The sequence below is a fragment of the Pygocentrus nattereri genome, chromosome 29 (assembly GCF_015220715.1).
Source record: "Pygocentrus nattereri isolate fPygNat1 chromosome 29, fPygNat1.pri, whole genome shotgun sequence".
NCBI lineage: Eukaryota > Metazoa > Chordata > Actinopteri > Characiformes > Serrasalmidae > Pygocentrus > Pygocentrus nattereri.
Genome location: NC_051239.1, coordinates 11,717,976 through 11,732,585, shown reverse-complemented (window position 1 = coordinate 11,732,585; position 14,610 = coordinate 11,717,976). Strand labels below are relative to the sequence as shown.

At 37.0% G+C, this 14,610-nt stretch overlaps 2 protein-coding genes across 4 annotated transcripts in view; both read left to right on the top strand.

Annotated features, from left to right (window-relative positions):
• Nucleotides 1-2,423: 2,423 nt before the first annotated feature.
• Nucleotides 2,424-8,744, top strand: LOC108426637 (protein neuralized). The gene is made up of 4 exons (XM_017696276.2): nt 2,424-2,519; nt 5,534-6,034; nt 6,615-6,812; nt 7,769-8,744. The coding sequence occupies exons 1-4, from the start codon at nt 2,459-2,461 to the stop codon at nt 7,942-7,944; spliced, it is 936 nt and encodes a 311-aa protein (XP_017551765.1). The 5' UTR covers nt 2,424-2,458; the 3' UTR covers nt 7,945-8,744.
• A 3,279-nt stretch (nt 8,745-12,023) lies between these two features.
• The window catches only part of sorbs3 (sorbin and SH3 domain containing 3), an 85,319-nt gene continuing 82,732 nt past the window's right edge, over nt 12,024-14,610 (top strand). For 2 of the 3 annotated variants that reach the window (XM_017696408.2, XM_017696407.2), the window contains exon 1: nt 12,024-12,188. The gene's annotated coding sequence lies outside the window, so the exon portion shown is untranslated. The remainder of the gene's footprint in view (nt 12,189-14,610) is intronic. The other variant, XM_017696404.2, reaches the window with a different exon arrangement.

Genomic DNA, 14,610 nt, shown 5'->3' with positions numbered 1-14,610 from the left:
GATTGAAAAATATTATTGTTTATTTAATAAGAATGTATTGTAAAATGTAATACCGTAATTATTTATGGGCTTTTCTTGCCCAAAAGATTGAATGAAATTCTAAAAATTAAAAAAAAGGAGTGTAGCACCCCAACTATAAACTGCATGGGTCAGGTGGTGTGTGGAATGTCCATTTAGGATATTATAACCATAGTTATAACCATAAATTCTATGACTGTGCAATGGATAATGTGCCAAGTAGTCATTTATCTTGTGATATTAACCTGAATTGAGCGAAGTTGACAACAACACACATTTCCCTTTTTGAGACATCAGCATGCCTGAATAAGAAGCCATTAGAAATGTTTTATACAGTAAGTGCTGTGACAGTCGGACTGTTATGTTTTATAACATGAATCAAGCACACAGAATAAGATTATCTTGATGCATTATTTATACTTGTATAATAAATGCTCCAACTGGTCCGTGTGTTCAGTGTATTATTGTGATACTATGTTTCCCCTTCTTTGGGGGGTAAAGGTCAATGTCATTATATCTGTAAATGCAATATTTGTTCAGTTTTGTCATTTACTATTTAAAAAATGAGGATAAGGAAGGACACAGCTGTGAATAAGAGGCCAGTGCAGTGCCATCTGGGGCAGTCGTGGGCTGGAGGTTAGGGATCTGGCCCTGTGACCGGAAGGTTGCCGGTTCGATCCCCAGCGCCGACAGTCCATGACTGAGTAAATGACCTTGAGCAAGACACCTAACCCCCAATTGCTCCCCGGGCGCCGTGGATAGGGCTGCCCACCGCTCCGGGCAAGTGTGCTCACTGCCCCCTAGTGTGTGTGTTCACTAGTGTGTATGTGGTGTTTCACTTGCATGGATGGGTTAAATGCGGAGATGGAATTTCCCCGGTTGTGGGATCAAAACAGTATCTCTATAAAACTTACTTCATATATCACACGCTGTCAGCTGTACTCAGCATGGCTGTCTTTGTGGAGAGGTGTGAATTGTCACAACGTCCCCTTTCACCCCTCATCACTCACTAGCAGCTCAACAAATCAAATAGTCAAAACATTTCACTCAGAGAGCCAAACAATGTACTAGTTATTGTAATAATAGTGTTACAGAGAAAAAATTTATTTAATGATATTAATTAAACATTTCTGAGGATTTCAGAATTCATTTCCTTATGCCTTCATTAAAAAGTAAAGCATAATTCATCATATCATTCAAAAGATTTCCAAGATAATGACTTTTGGTCACTTCTAAAATGTCTTTTGAGATGACATGCCTGCATGCCAGCAGGTAGGGAAAACAACATTAACTAATAATATCACATTTCACCTCCCCTTCCCACCACCCTACCTTCCAATATGGTAAACTCAGCAAATAAAAAGAAACTTTGCGCTACAATTTGCAGCTCCCTGTGGAGGATGTATCACCTTGTTTTCACTTAGAAAATCAACAAAACATGTAACTTAGGATTTCTTAAACTTTTGCATACAACTGCATATAAAGAAGAAGAAATGTTTGCCATGTCCAGAGTGATAAACAGAGCTGTAGATTATTCTAAAATTCAATTTGTTTGGCAAAATAAATTTTTGCAGCAATATCCATAATATGTTGTCTCTCAAAAGTGACAACTGTATGAAACAAAAACAAAACATTTCTTTAATTAGGCAATTACAGTATATAATACTTTATATAACACTACCTTTTGTTAATTAAGAATATTTAAATATGCATGATTTAAGTTGCATGTTATTGCATGTAATGTAATGTGATTCCACACTTTGAATGCTAGTTTATATGTCATAAAAAATTCTAAGCCTAACCCCAAACTTCAGTATTTTAAAAATATATAACTTTTATGTTAAAAGCACATTGCATAATGAGGACCGTTTTGATGGTCCTCACACTGTAGGCTTTCCTCTATTTTTAAGCTGAAAATGTTTGAAAACAAGCACACACAGTCTTGTTTCTGTGAAAAGTGGGGCCATTCATATAGACCTCCAAACCTTACCATAATCCTGACCCTAACCTTACCGTCACCTTAAAATTATTTAAAACGTGGGGACTAGTTTGAGGTCCCCACAAGGAAGCCCCCCCCCATGACTGTATGAATAGTTTTGGTCCCCACAATGTGACATAAACCTGGTTCACACACACACACACACACACACACACACACACACACACACTCAAAGTATTTGAAAGAAGGGGAGTGGTGTCATAAGGACGCCATTTCCTGGAAGTATGCCAGCGGCAGACGGAACGGATTTGGCCTCTTTTGAAAGTAGGTACTTTTCCAACACTGAGCCTGGCTCCTCCTCCTCTCGCTTCTGACCTATGATGAGTAATGTTTTGGGTTTAAACCAGAAGCACGTGTGCGCCGTCCTATAAGTGAACACTCCCCCCTTTTCATACACACTGCTTAACTGCTAGTGAAGTTGCTACAGCTCACATTACCTGAATGCAACCGTCTCCTCAACTGGTCAAGAAGAACAAGACAAAGATGGGCATTCAAGTCCAGGGTAAGAAATCTTTTAACTACTTTATAACTTTATTTATCATTTTAAAGCTTTTAATGAAGTTACACAACTAAATGACCGCTTTATTCTTTTTTAAAATCACAACATGATTGCAATGTGGAGACATACTACATGGTGAATTTTAACCTGTTTTCCCTCCTTTTCTGTTCCTGGAAGGTTAAACAAAGAAAAAAATGTTCTGTGCTGTATCACAGCCATAAAACCTGCATTAGTTTATTAGTACACTCTTAAAATGAAGCTGCCGAAAAGGAGTGATGCCAGAAAAATACTACTTTGAGTCTCGTCAAAAATCTGTCAGTGGATGGTTCTTTAGAGAAGTATGAAATATGGTATATTTTATAAAATATATAGTATATTTTAGATTAATATAGTAAAGCTTAGTATAAAATAGTATAGTGTTAAATTAGTATAGTATTGACAAGTGTAATTAGGATAATATTAGTGTAGTATAGTTTAGATTAGTATAATCTGGCAAGTGTAGTATGGTTTAATATAATGGAATATAGTTTACTATAATGTAGCATATACTAATATAATATAGTTTTATAATATATGATTTAAAATAGTGTAGTATAGTTCAACATGATGTTATGCATGTTAATATAGTGTACTATATTTTTATGTAGTGTCCTACAGTTTAATATATTGTACTATAGATTCATATTGTGTAGCATTTATTGATATATCATAGTATAATTTAATATAGTGTAGCGTATACTGATATATCACAGTATAGTTTAATATAGTGTAGCGTATACTGATATATCATAGTATAGTTTAATATAGTGTAGCATATACTGATATATAGTTTAATATAGTGTAGCATATACTGATATATCATAGTATAGTTTAATATAGTGTAGCATATAATGATATATCATAGTATAGTGTAATATAGTGTAGCATATCGCTCATCTCCAAAATGATAACTGTACAAGAAAAAACAAATCATACTGTATCTTTAATGTAAGTAAATGTAACCAGTAATTTTGGGCCACTTCATAAAATTTGCATACAACATAAAGGGCAACAGGCATTTTCAAATTATGTCAAAACTTGAAAAACAATAGAGACATGAGGCTTTGTTCCAGCAGCATTGGTACTTTAATATAGTCTACAGTACAGTTTAATGTAGCGTACAGTTGTTATATATAGTGTACTGTAGTTATATATGGTATTGGTTGATAGTGTATCAAATATTTATAATACACACACACACACACACACACACACACACACAAATATATATATACATAACATATAGCATAATTTAATCTATTATAGCACTTTTTAACATAGTATAGTTTCAAATATATAATTTTTATATTTAGCTCTGTACAAAAATAGGTCATGTTGATAGTCTACAAAGAAATCTGTGAATCTGATTCAACTCAAACAGATGCATGTGACGTGGGCCAGTTATGACAGTGCATGGTTAGTTTCAGATGGAGCAATTGCATTTGCTGTGCATTACCAGACTGTGTTGAGTAATGCGGTGATACCACAGGACCTATTGCAAGAGTCAATTAAACCAAAAGGACTAGCATTGAAGATCTGACTTCTAATGGCTGAATATGAAAGATAGCAAATGCTTATTAAATACAGTCCGGTATCTGAGCCAGTGAGTTGAAATTTATCCCAGTGGAAATGCTGAAATGTTATTACCCTTATTAAAAGGATGCTCACCCAGCACACCCTCTGCTGGATAATGAACTGCTCTCAGATAAACTGGAAGTTTGCCTTAAATTCCATCAGTGTCATAAACAGGATAGGGATGTAGGTCAAAACAACAGTGCGCACAGACACGGAATCACTGCATCAACAAACAACAACAAAATTAGTGGGTAATAGATTTAGTGGAAAATATCAGGACAAAAACTGCTACTTTTCTGTCAGAGGTATTTGGAGTTTTGACACTGCGAACACTGCCCATCCAAACTAACACATAGAGGCGCATTTATTTAATGATTTTGTTGTTGTTTTTGTTAAATCCTTGCTTGTAAATCAAGATACAGCATGTAAAGCAAGACTCCCTCTTGCCTTCCAGCGGGCATAGAATGAAACAGCTCATTTTTGTTTGTCTTTAGAAATAATCCTGACAGAAAAACCAGCATAGACTAGCCTGTCCAGCCACCCAGTAATGAGAGTCCCTAGGCTAACCAGCTAAACCAAGACTAGACCAACATTAACCAGCATAAACCAGATTACACCAGCCTGGAATTCATGCTGGTCTAAGCTAATAATAAATAATAATCATTTTTATTTATATAGCACTTTTCATGTCAGTGGCAGCTCTAATGTGCTTTCCAGAAAGTTGATAAAACATAGTTATACAAGAAATCTGTGGTATTTATTTAGAAGGCTGTTCTCTTTCAAACAGGCTGTTTGCTTTGTTAGCAGGGTTGCTAGTCTCCAGGTCTCCAACAGTTGTGCTTATATTCACAGCCTAAAACAATGGTAAAGAGTAGAAGGCATATTGTAAGATTGTTATTAATACGCACTTCAGTAACCTAAAAATATCTTCATTAGTTTGCACTGAAGTCCCAGTAGCTGAATAATAAACCTTAGTATGTGCTAAGCCTGTATGGTTAAGAGGTTAATGCAGCAAGAATGCTAGCTATCAAGCTAAACTGAGATAAAAACAACACATTTAAGTGAAGCATTTCTGCTGAATACATTAAAATACTCATACAACAACCTCAGAAAAGGATGCAGCTTAAATGATTTTACACTTGTGGTTCTACAACACATCTTTGAAAACAGAAGTAAATGCTAATTCCAAGCCTTATGGACGCCTGTGGGAGATCAGCCATACTAGCTGTTGAAGCTTATCGGAGCTAAATTAAACAATAATTTGAGGTAATTTTAATATGAGGCCTTTTTAAACTGTTTGTTACCACATGATGGACATTGCCCACGTGTATTAGTTCAGGAGCCAAGTAGGTTTCATGGTTATTAGCTGATGCTAATGCTAGGTGTTTATGTGTTACTTCCAGATTCTCATGGCTGCTGTGGTTGTGGAAGCGGCTGCCTGGGACCACTGACTTTTCATTCAGAAGCCAAAGGGCAACTAGTGACTCTGAGTGAAGATGGTCGACGGGCAACCAGAGACACCACATCTTTTCGTCACGGGCTGATCTTCAGCAGCCGACCACTGAGGATCATGGAGAAAGTGCACATTCGGATTGAGCGCTCCGTGAGGGCTTGGCATGGTGCAATGCGAGTCGGCTTGACTAGTGTTGCTCCCGGGTCCACAACCATACCCTCTCTCGCCATCCCCGAACTCACGAACTCTCCAGGGTACTGGGCCATACCTGTGCCAGAGCACCAATGCCTGCCGAGGTCAGAGCTCATTTTCTGGGTCAGTCACTGTGGAACCCTACATGTAAAGACAGACGACGGGCAGAAGCACAGCTTGAAAACCAGAGTGGACACGCACAAGCCAATGTGGGCGATGATTGATGTTTATGGGCAGACTAATGCTGTCCTCTTACTTGGTCAGTATATAATCTACATGTCAAACACTATTTCACATTATTATCATTGATAGGATTGTACATTTCTGACAACTCAAAGATTCGATTGCATTTGTTTAAAGCTTCACTATGTAAGAATTTGCATGCAATTACACATTTCCACCAGAGAAATACCCAAAGTATACTTAGTGTAGCTTTAAGAAAGGATTCCATGCATCATGAAATGGCCATGCTATCTTCATGTATTTCAGAATTATTTTAAAAAATACACAAATGTGACTTGAGCAACACAATAGTAAAATACTCACAATAAAAATAATGTAACCAGCTTCTTTTTAAGAAGTTTTTATAGTTGTAAAGTAGCATGGGAAACACATTTTAGCCAAAAAATGAGCGCATATTTTATTAAACATTATTAAAAGCAGTATAGTTGTGAACTTCAGAGCAATGCATTTTTTACTGTCTTTATCTTTAATAGTCTTTTCTATTCATGTCATTAATGAGTTAAGTGATAGTGATCTCAAGAGTCATGATTGTAAATATTTACCACTCAAAGTTCAACTTTCAGGAACTGACCGTGGTTTCTTTTCTTATGTTGCAGGCTCTATTAAGAAGTGTCTGTTCACCACACGCCGGTCCTGCCCTGTTCCCACAGTTGAGCCCACAGACGACAACTGTGGCTACAGTGAAATCCCCATTAAAACAGTGGAGAGGATGATGGGCCAGAAAAGCCTAGGAGAACCTGGGAATCAGGAGAACCTCAGTCTTCCCTGCTCGCAAAACAACAGCCAGAACACAAGTAAGAACCCTACTAAAATCATCAAGCTTAAATGGCAGCATGGACATATAGCCTACTTATTTCCGTTTTAGGCCATACTGTGTAGATGAAATACTTGCTGTGTCTTTATTAGTCATTTTTGTGAGAATTTACATTCAAATAATTGTCAGTGCATCATGCCCTTTAACCTCTAATGATATGTTGGGCCGCACATCAGTTCCTCACAGTGCATTAAAATAGAACAGTTTTAGAAGTTTTTATATGTTTTATAAGTTTAATAATACAATAAATTTCATAGTAGTTTCTGAATGATTTATATTAGTTTTTGAATAATTCATAACAGCTCATGCATAATTTATAGTAGTATTTGAATAATTCATAAAAGCTAAAGTTTATTTGTAGTAGTACTTGAATAATTCATAGTAGACAGTGAATAATTTATAGTAGCTAATGAATAATTCATAAAAGCTAAAGTTTATTTGTAGTAGTACTTGAATAATTCATAGTAGACAGTGAATAATTTATAGTAGCTAATGAATAATTCATAAAAGCTAAAGTTTATTTGTAGTAGTACTTGAATAATTCATAGTAGATAGTGAATAATTCATAGTGGATAATGAATAATTTAAAGCATTTACTGAATCATTTATAGTAGTAACTGAATAATTTGCAGTCATAACTGAATAATTCATGGTAGAAAGTGAAACCTTTATAGGAGATAGTGAATAATTCATAGCAAAGAGTAAATAAGTCATAGAATTGAACAGTTTATAGCAGTTATTGAATAATTCACAGAAGTTACTGACCAATCTGTGCTAGTATACTAGACAATGGATAATAGTGAACAAGTTTAAATGTTCTCAGATGAATAATAATAATAAACTCTAAATTATTCTTCATACTTCACAATCGTTTACTGCAGCTTGATGTGTGTTGTACTTACGCTTACATGCTTTGTCTCCTTTTTATCTCCTCAGGTAACGAAAGCATGGAGGAGTGTGTGGTGTGTTACTCGGACATTGCGAATGTGATGCTGATATGTGGTCACCGCTGTGTGTGTTCTCAATGTGCCTTGAGGGTCTTCAGTGAATTTGGGTCGTGTCCACTGTGTCGTCATCACTTACATCCAGATCACTGTTACAAGGGCACATAAAGGCGCAGTTGAGAGTGAGAGAAATGGACACAATGACAATATCAAAGCCCTTTGATTTCTATGTTACATTAGTTTCTACAGCTTGTTAATGTTAGTGCACACAGCAAGGGCTACAAGCTTTGTGAAAGCGGCATGGGAAAAGTAATCACTACAAACGGTGTAGCGTTTAGAGCTAAGTTATGCTGAAATGTTTAAAACACTGGAATGCTGGATTTGTCATTACCTCGTAAATGATTTGCTGTCTTTTTATTGTAATCCTATTCTAACAAAAATGTACAGGATGTGTAAATAATGTATTTATACAGTAAATATATTTTTATGTCTATTTCTATTTAAGCCTGTGTAAACTTTCAAGCTGATTTTTTAATTTAAATGTACTGCACTACAGATACTGTACGATAGCACAGTTGATCCCCTTGCTATATTTCATATCAAGTTTATTTGACTGAATTACTGAAGATGGATAATTACAATGATCATCAGGTCAGAAAGATATTAGAATTAGTATAATCATCTCTATTCCTAATATCTTGTGTATTTCTGAATACATGGTGTCTTTCAACCTGACACAATTGATAAAATACCCATGTACAGTGATCTGTGGCAATTGTCAATGTGTCCACTCACTGTCCACTCTATTAGACACTCCTACTTTGTAGATGTCATGTCAGAGACAGTAACTCATCTGTTGCTGTTTGTAGTTTGTGTTAGTCATTCACTAGTCCTTCATCAGTGGTCACAGGACGCTGCCCACAGGGCTGTTAGCTGGATATTTTTGGTTAGTGGACTATTCTCAGTCCAGCAGTGACACTGAGGTGTTTAAAAACTCCAGCAGCACTGCTGTGTCTGATCCACTCAGACCAGCACAACACACACTAGAACACCACCACCACATCAGTGTTACTGCAGTGCTGAGAATGATCCACCACCCAAATAATACTTGCTCTGTGGTGGTCCTGACCTCTGAAGAACAGGGTAAAAGGGGGCTAACAGAGAATCCAGAGAAACAGATGGACTACAGTCTGTAATTGTAGAACTACAATTGCACCTATACAGTAAGTGGAATTGATTGATGGACAATGAGCGTAGAAACAAGGAGGTGGTTTTAATGTGTATCTACTTTATATTTTCATGGGGCCCTAGACAGCAGCCTAGTGTACAGACTGCCCCTGAGTCACACTCACAGTCAGTTTAGTCACAGTTTTTAACAGCAGGCTAAATCCAGTTTGAAAGAAAGCTTGACGCACTATTAGATTCAGAAACACATACGTGTGCATCATGGATTCAGAGATGCAATATAGACGTATTTCCTGAGGCAGCATGAGTTAGTGATTAGGAGTGACATCACTGCATTTCCCAATCATCTGAAGCCTGTCAGTTCATGTTTATGGTCACACCTCCCTCCGACTCAGCTGTTACTTTAGGCTCTTAGAACTCCAACTCCCAGAATTCAGAGGAGGATCACATGACTTGGAACTCTCAGGCATCAGCCTCTTCCAGATCAGCTTCACCTGGTTGGTGATTCTCCTCACCTGTGTCTAGCCCTATATAGTCTGTTTGTCCATACTGCTTTGCGAAGTATTGCCACTGTTTCACTTTTTTTATATTTATATTCCCATTTTCCTTTTTGCAGCCATCAACTCTGCATAAATTCTGCATAGTTAAACGGTTAAGATGCAAACAAAGAGCAGTATCATTTAATATGTTCCACAGAGTCAGACACAGAGTCGTTCATAGTGGCAGTGATGGGTACAAGCCATCTTAACACCACACACTGTGAGTACATGGCCTCCTCTTAGATTGCTGCTGTCAGCATTTAGAGTTATATCTACATCCACCCCCCCCAAAAAAATGTAAAAAGCCTGTAATTTACTGTTAATTTCAATTTATTGCATTTACATTTTGCCATGATTTGAGATGCATTAAAATTTTCTTTGGGCAGTAATCAACTGTGTGATTCAACAGTGATTCAGTTCACATCTGATCAATTCAATTAGACACCAATGGCAAATTCCCAGCACAATAATAATCAAAAAGTCCATCATGTTTTTCAAAAGTTCTACATAGACAATGGTTGAGGTGCAAACAAAGTCATCCAGAGTGCTTTGAATTGAAATGCTCTGTTCTGGAGAAATGTACAGAGTCAGAGTTGTTCATAGTGGTGGTGATAGGAACCAGACATCTGAAAGTTACAGCCTCTAAATGCTGCCTCACAGAAAGTCATTACATGTAGTGGTTATAAATACACTGCCTGATACATGAGAGCTTGTTTGATGACAACATAGTCTTTTGAAATCTATTTATGACTGAGAGGTGAAAGGTAAAATGGTCTCTTATTATTAAATTAATTATTATTAAACTTATGATTTCAGATTTGCCATTATTTTAGCTTTACTTGATTTGTTCTTGTGTTTTTTGACCTTGGCCTGTTTAATCACTGTGACTTTGGATCTACTTTTCACCTTTGATCATTCCATGATTTGTGCTCATAAGCACAGCACACTCAAGCCTCTCTAGTGGAGACACCAGCTGTGGACATCTAGTGGACTCAAAAGGCTCTTCTCAATAGTGTGGATCATGCATGCTAACCATTAGGCAACTATAGTTTAAAAAAAGAAAAACAGTCTGGAGAAAGGAAAAGAAAATTAAAAACCCTGACAACCTACTGGATGAGATACTCTACATGTGTAAAAAAGGGAGTGGTTTAATGGATGAGAGGAGAAGGGCAAGAAGTGGTTGGTATAGTGTACTAGGTAACACCTCTGCCTTCTACGCTGTAGACTGGGGTTCAATCCCCTGCTTGGACAAGCACCCTACACTATACCAATAAGAATCCTTGGGCAAAACTCCTAACACTACTTTCACCTAACTGCGTAAAATGGTCAAACTGCAAGTTGCTCTGGATAAGAGTGTCAGCCAAATGCTGTAAATGTAAAGAATAATGCAGAAAAAGTGGGGAATTATAAAACTCTGACCATCACTGAGATGTGGTCATGTTTCAAAATTCAGTGAGCTTCTTTGGCCATTGATAGCTGGCCAGACTGACCTTAAATGGAATGTTTTAATGATAGCTTTACTTACATAGCACCTTTTTAAGCGTAGCACAAAAATGTGCTCAAAGTGCTTCACAAGGTAAACGCAATGAACAAAAAAACAATATAATAAAATTAAAAGTGTCTAAAATTAAAACAATAAATGACATTTTTTAAATACATACTACAAAAAGTAACAAATGAAAGACAAATACAATTAAATTAAATTGGATCTAGAACAGACCCCTGGGGAACACCATAAAGAATATCAATATAATGAAAGAACTTGTTGAGATCCTGATCAATAATGTTCCACATCAGAATCTAGCCATCTAACTATCATTAGTCTTTGAATACCTGCAAAATGACTTTCAACACAAGTAACATATACATGTAAATAAAAATACTTTTCTTCTTTGTACAATAAAAGGCTGCCCTTTCTACACATGCACAAGGCTACATGTATGAGGCTAGTGGCTCCTGAGGGAACTTTTATTTATGTATGGTGTTAATGTCTACAGCAGAGGGCAGCAGATGCAAATTTAAGACTTAATCTTAACTGTCTACTTTTATTTAATAGTCCAGTACCATAGGCCATGAAATTATGATCTATGCATCCAAAACGTGCATTATACTCCATTTAGAGAGATACTTCGGATTCAACGCAAGTTGTATGGCTGAGTTTCAAGCAGCTCCTCATTCCTTCTGTTCCATGGATCATTAAATAATTGCATCTACATCCAAATCATTTAATTTCAATAGGGAAGCATTGAAATTGCAAGTCATGCAGCAGATACAAGACAAAGAATAGGTGTAGGGCGATGAGCCTTGATCAGTGTGAAAGAACATTTGACTATGTTTAATGATGTGGTAATACATTTCTAGCATAGAAATGGGAAGAGGAAGGAGGGAAGAAAAGAGAAAGGGAGGGAGGAGAAGAAAGAGGGATATGACCTTTAGTTGTTGATTACGCAGCTGGGCAGTTAAATATTTATTTTGGATGGCAGGACTCAACAGAGAAAGTGAGAGAGCAAGTGGTTTATCAAGCCACCAGGACACGGCAGAGTACCACGATGAGAGAGAGTGACAGTGAAGTAGAGAGAGAGAGAAAGAGAGACTAGTGTTTGTGAGAGTAATATTACACTGTTTGGGCTGCTATTTGCTCAAGGGAATATCCACTAAAGACATTCAGCCATCTAAACACCACACACTGTGAGTATATGGCCTCCTCTTACAGTGCTGCTGTCAGCATTTAGAGTTATACCAAATTCCCAAAAAGCTACTGTAAAAAAACTGTAATTTATTGTATAGAAATGTTAATATATGTAAACAAAATGGCAACTCCAGCTGCCATTCTATTCACATCTGGTCAGTTCGATTAAACCCAAATGGCAAATTCTCAGCACAGTAATAATCAGAAAGTTCTACATAAATAAATGGTTAAGGTGTAAACAAAGTCACCCAGAGTGCTTTGGTTTGAAATGCTTTGTTCTGGAGAAATGTACAGAGTCAGAACTGTTCACAATGGTGGTGGTGAGAACCAGACATCTGAAGAGTTCAATGCCTCTAAAAGCTCTTTAAAAGGTAGTCAATAAAATGGCTATATTTGCATTGTAGTACATTGCGACCTCTGGGTCCCATCACCACCACTGAGTCAGTAAGTTTGTCTATAGTATGCCATTTTACAGCAAAACAACCTAAATGACTTTGTTTATGCCTCAATCAATAAATTATGTATAATTGTTGACTAATTCCCCTTGAACACATCTTGGGGACTTTCAACTGAGATTGCGAACTGATGGAAATATAGCCTAGTTAACCTCTTGTACAGATCCAAAGGGGCAGAACTGTGTCGTCTGAGTCATAGTTTAGCTTTGTCCCAAAAGAAAAGCATTTATCAAACTAATTTCTATCTTCAGCATGACTCACTCCTGCAACCTGATCCTTTGGCTTCAATTACAAATGTGGTTTGAGTCAAACTGTTCTCTCTTCATTTGCTAAACACACTATGCTTAGTTATTCAGCTGATCAGGTTGAGTTGATGAGCTGATGACTAAGCCATGTTTGCACAAAACCCACATTACATAAACAAACCTCCCTGAGAAAGTTAATTCAGGAGCAAAGTACCTGCTGGCCAAGTGCCGTATCCTGCTCTTATCTGTGGTGCTAAAGGTTCGGTCTCGTGTTATTTACATTGAAGGAAATTGCCTGAATTGTTTGTTTTTTTTTTGCGATTGTATCCCCAGTTTAGTCAGGGCCAGTTCCACCCACTTACATCATGCTACCAGGCTACCAGCCAACATGCCCTTCTTCCAAGACGTAAAATGCTCACCACATCATTTCAAACAGTTAACTAAAAAGCACTGCATAGCTCAACATGCTTTGAGGAGAATGCTAGCTCCCAATTCAGTAATGAGTTAACAGATGTGCATAAGTGAGTGATCGGGGCCATGGAGGATCATCCTGCTCACCCAGAGGCCAAGAATGCTCCCTTTGAATCCCAGCTACGGATGGCTGTGGAATCACCAGGGATCACATTCATGATCTAATGATGGGTAAAAACTCAGTTGGTTGCACCAGTTGCCCTATCTTTTAACTCTGACTGCTCAAACTATTACTTTTGAGAGGGGTCAGCAACATGCGGCTCTTTTACTGCTCTGTTGTGGCTCCACAGCAGAATTATAATTTTAGGAAATAATGAAATAATCCTCCTTGAGAGTAAAATACAGCTCTGCTGATCGTTCAAACACAGTTTCAACAATAAATGGTCTTAAACGCTGGAGTTAATGTAGAACTGCTAATTCACCCTTTAATAGTGAAGGTTTGCACACATACCTCTGGTCACCACAGCAACACAGACCACAATCCTGCCTAGCTAGTAGCTAACAAAATGGCAAAGAGAAAGATTTAAGAGGAACATCGATAATCTGGAGACAAATTGGGACTAATTTGCATTTATAATCTCTCCAGCTGGTTTTCTGATCCATTTATTCTGCAACGAGAAACTATCAAACACTAAATAGTTGTGAAGCTTAAGTCAGATTCGCATTCTTGTTCAAATTTTCACATTCCACCTTAAATGGTGCAAAAGTACATTCTGGTGCCTCAGGCACCATTTAAGGTGGAACGGGAAAATTCCAACAAGAAGCTGGTGAATGAAAGGCTGACTTCAGCTGAGCTAAAGCTGAAAGCTGAGCAAAGTAAGTTTTAATATTTTAATTTATATATTTTTATCCCATACTAGTACATTTGCACATACTGAGACATATTTACAGCCAGGATGGTAAACTGGACATAAAATGTTGTGATTTTTATAAAATGTTAGATTTTTGTTGAAAGAACAGAAGGCTCTTCTTAACATTTGAGTTGCTGACCTTAGGAGAGGCCACAACGTTTTGCGTATTACTTTGCAAATATGCTTTTCTATATGAATGGATATTTTAGAACTACTCTTTTCAAAATTATGGTTCTTAAGGGTTCTTTAGTAAAGACAACTGTGCATGCTTAAATGGTTCTTTGTATGGTGAAATGGTTCTTCAAATTGAAGGAAAATGTGCTGTATAGGGTTCCATGCAGAACCTTTTTGAAAATGGTTCTTCTATTGTTAGAAGCTTGACATCCTAAAATAGCAGCA

Excerpts from the sequence above, each read along its gene's own strand:
- LOC108426637 (XM_017696276.2), top strand. The coding sequence starts at position 2,459 with ATGCAACCGTCTCCTCAACTGGTCAAGAAGAACAAGACAAAGATGGGC. Across the intron at positions 2,520-5,533 it reads GATGGGCATTCAAGTCCAGG|ATTCTCATGGCTGCTGTGGT; the intron begins GTAAGAAATCTT and ends TGTTACTTCCAG. Across the intron at positions 6,813-7,768 it reads AAACAACAGCCAGAACACAA|GTAACGAAAGCATGGAGGAG; the intron begins GTAAGAACCCTA and ends TTATCTCCTCAG.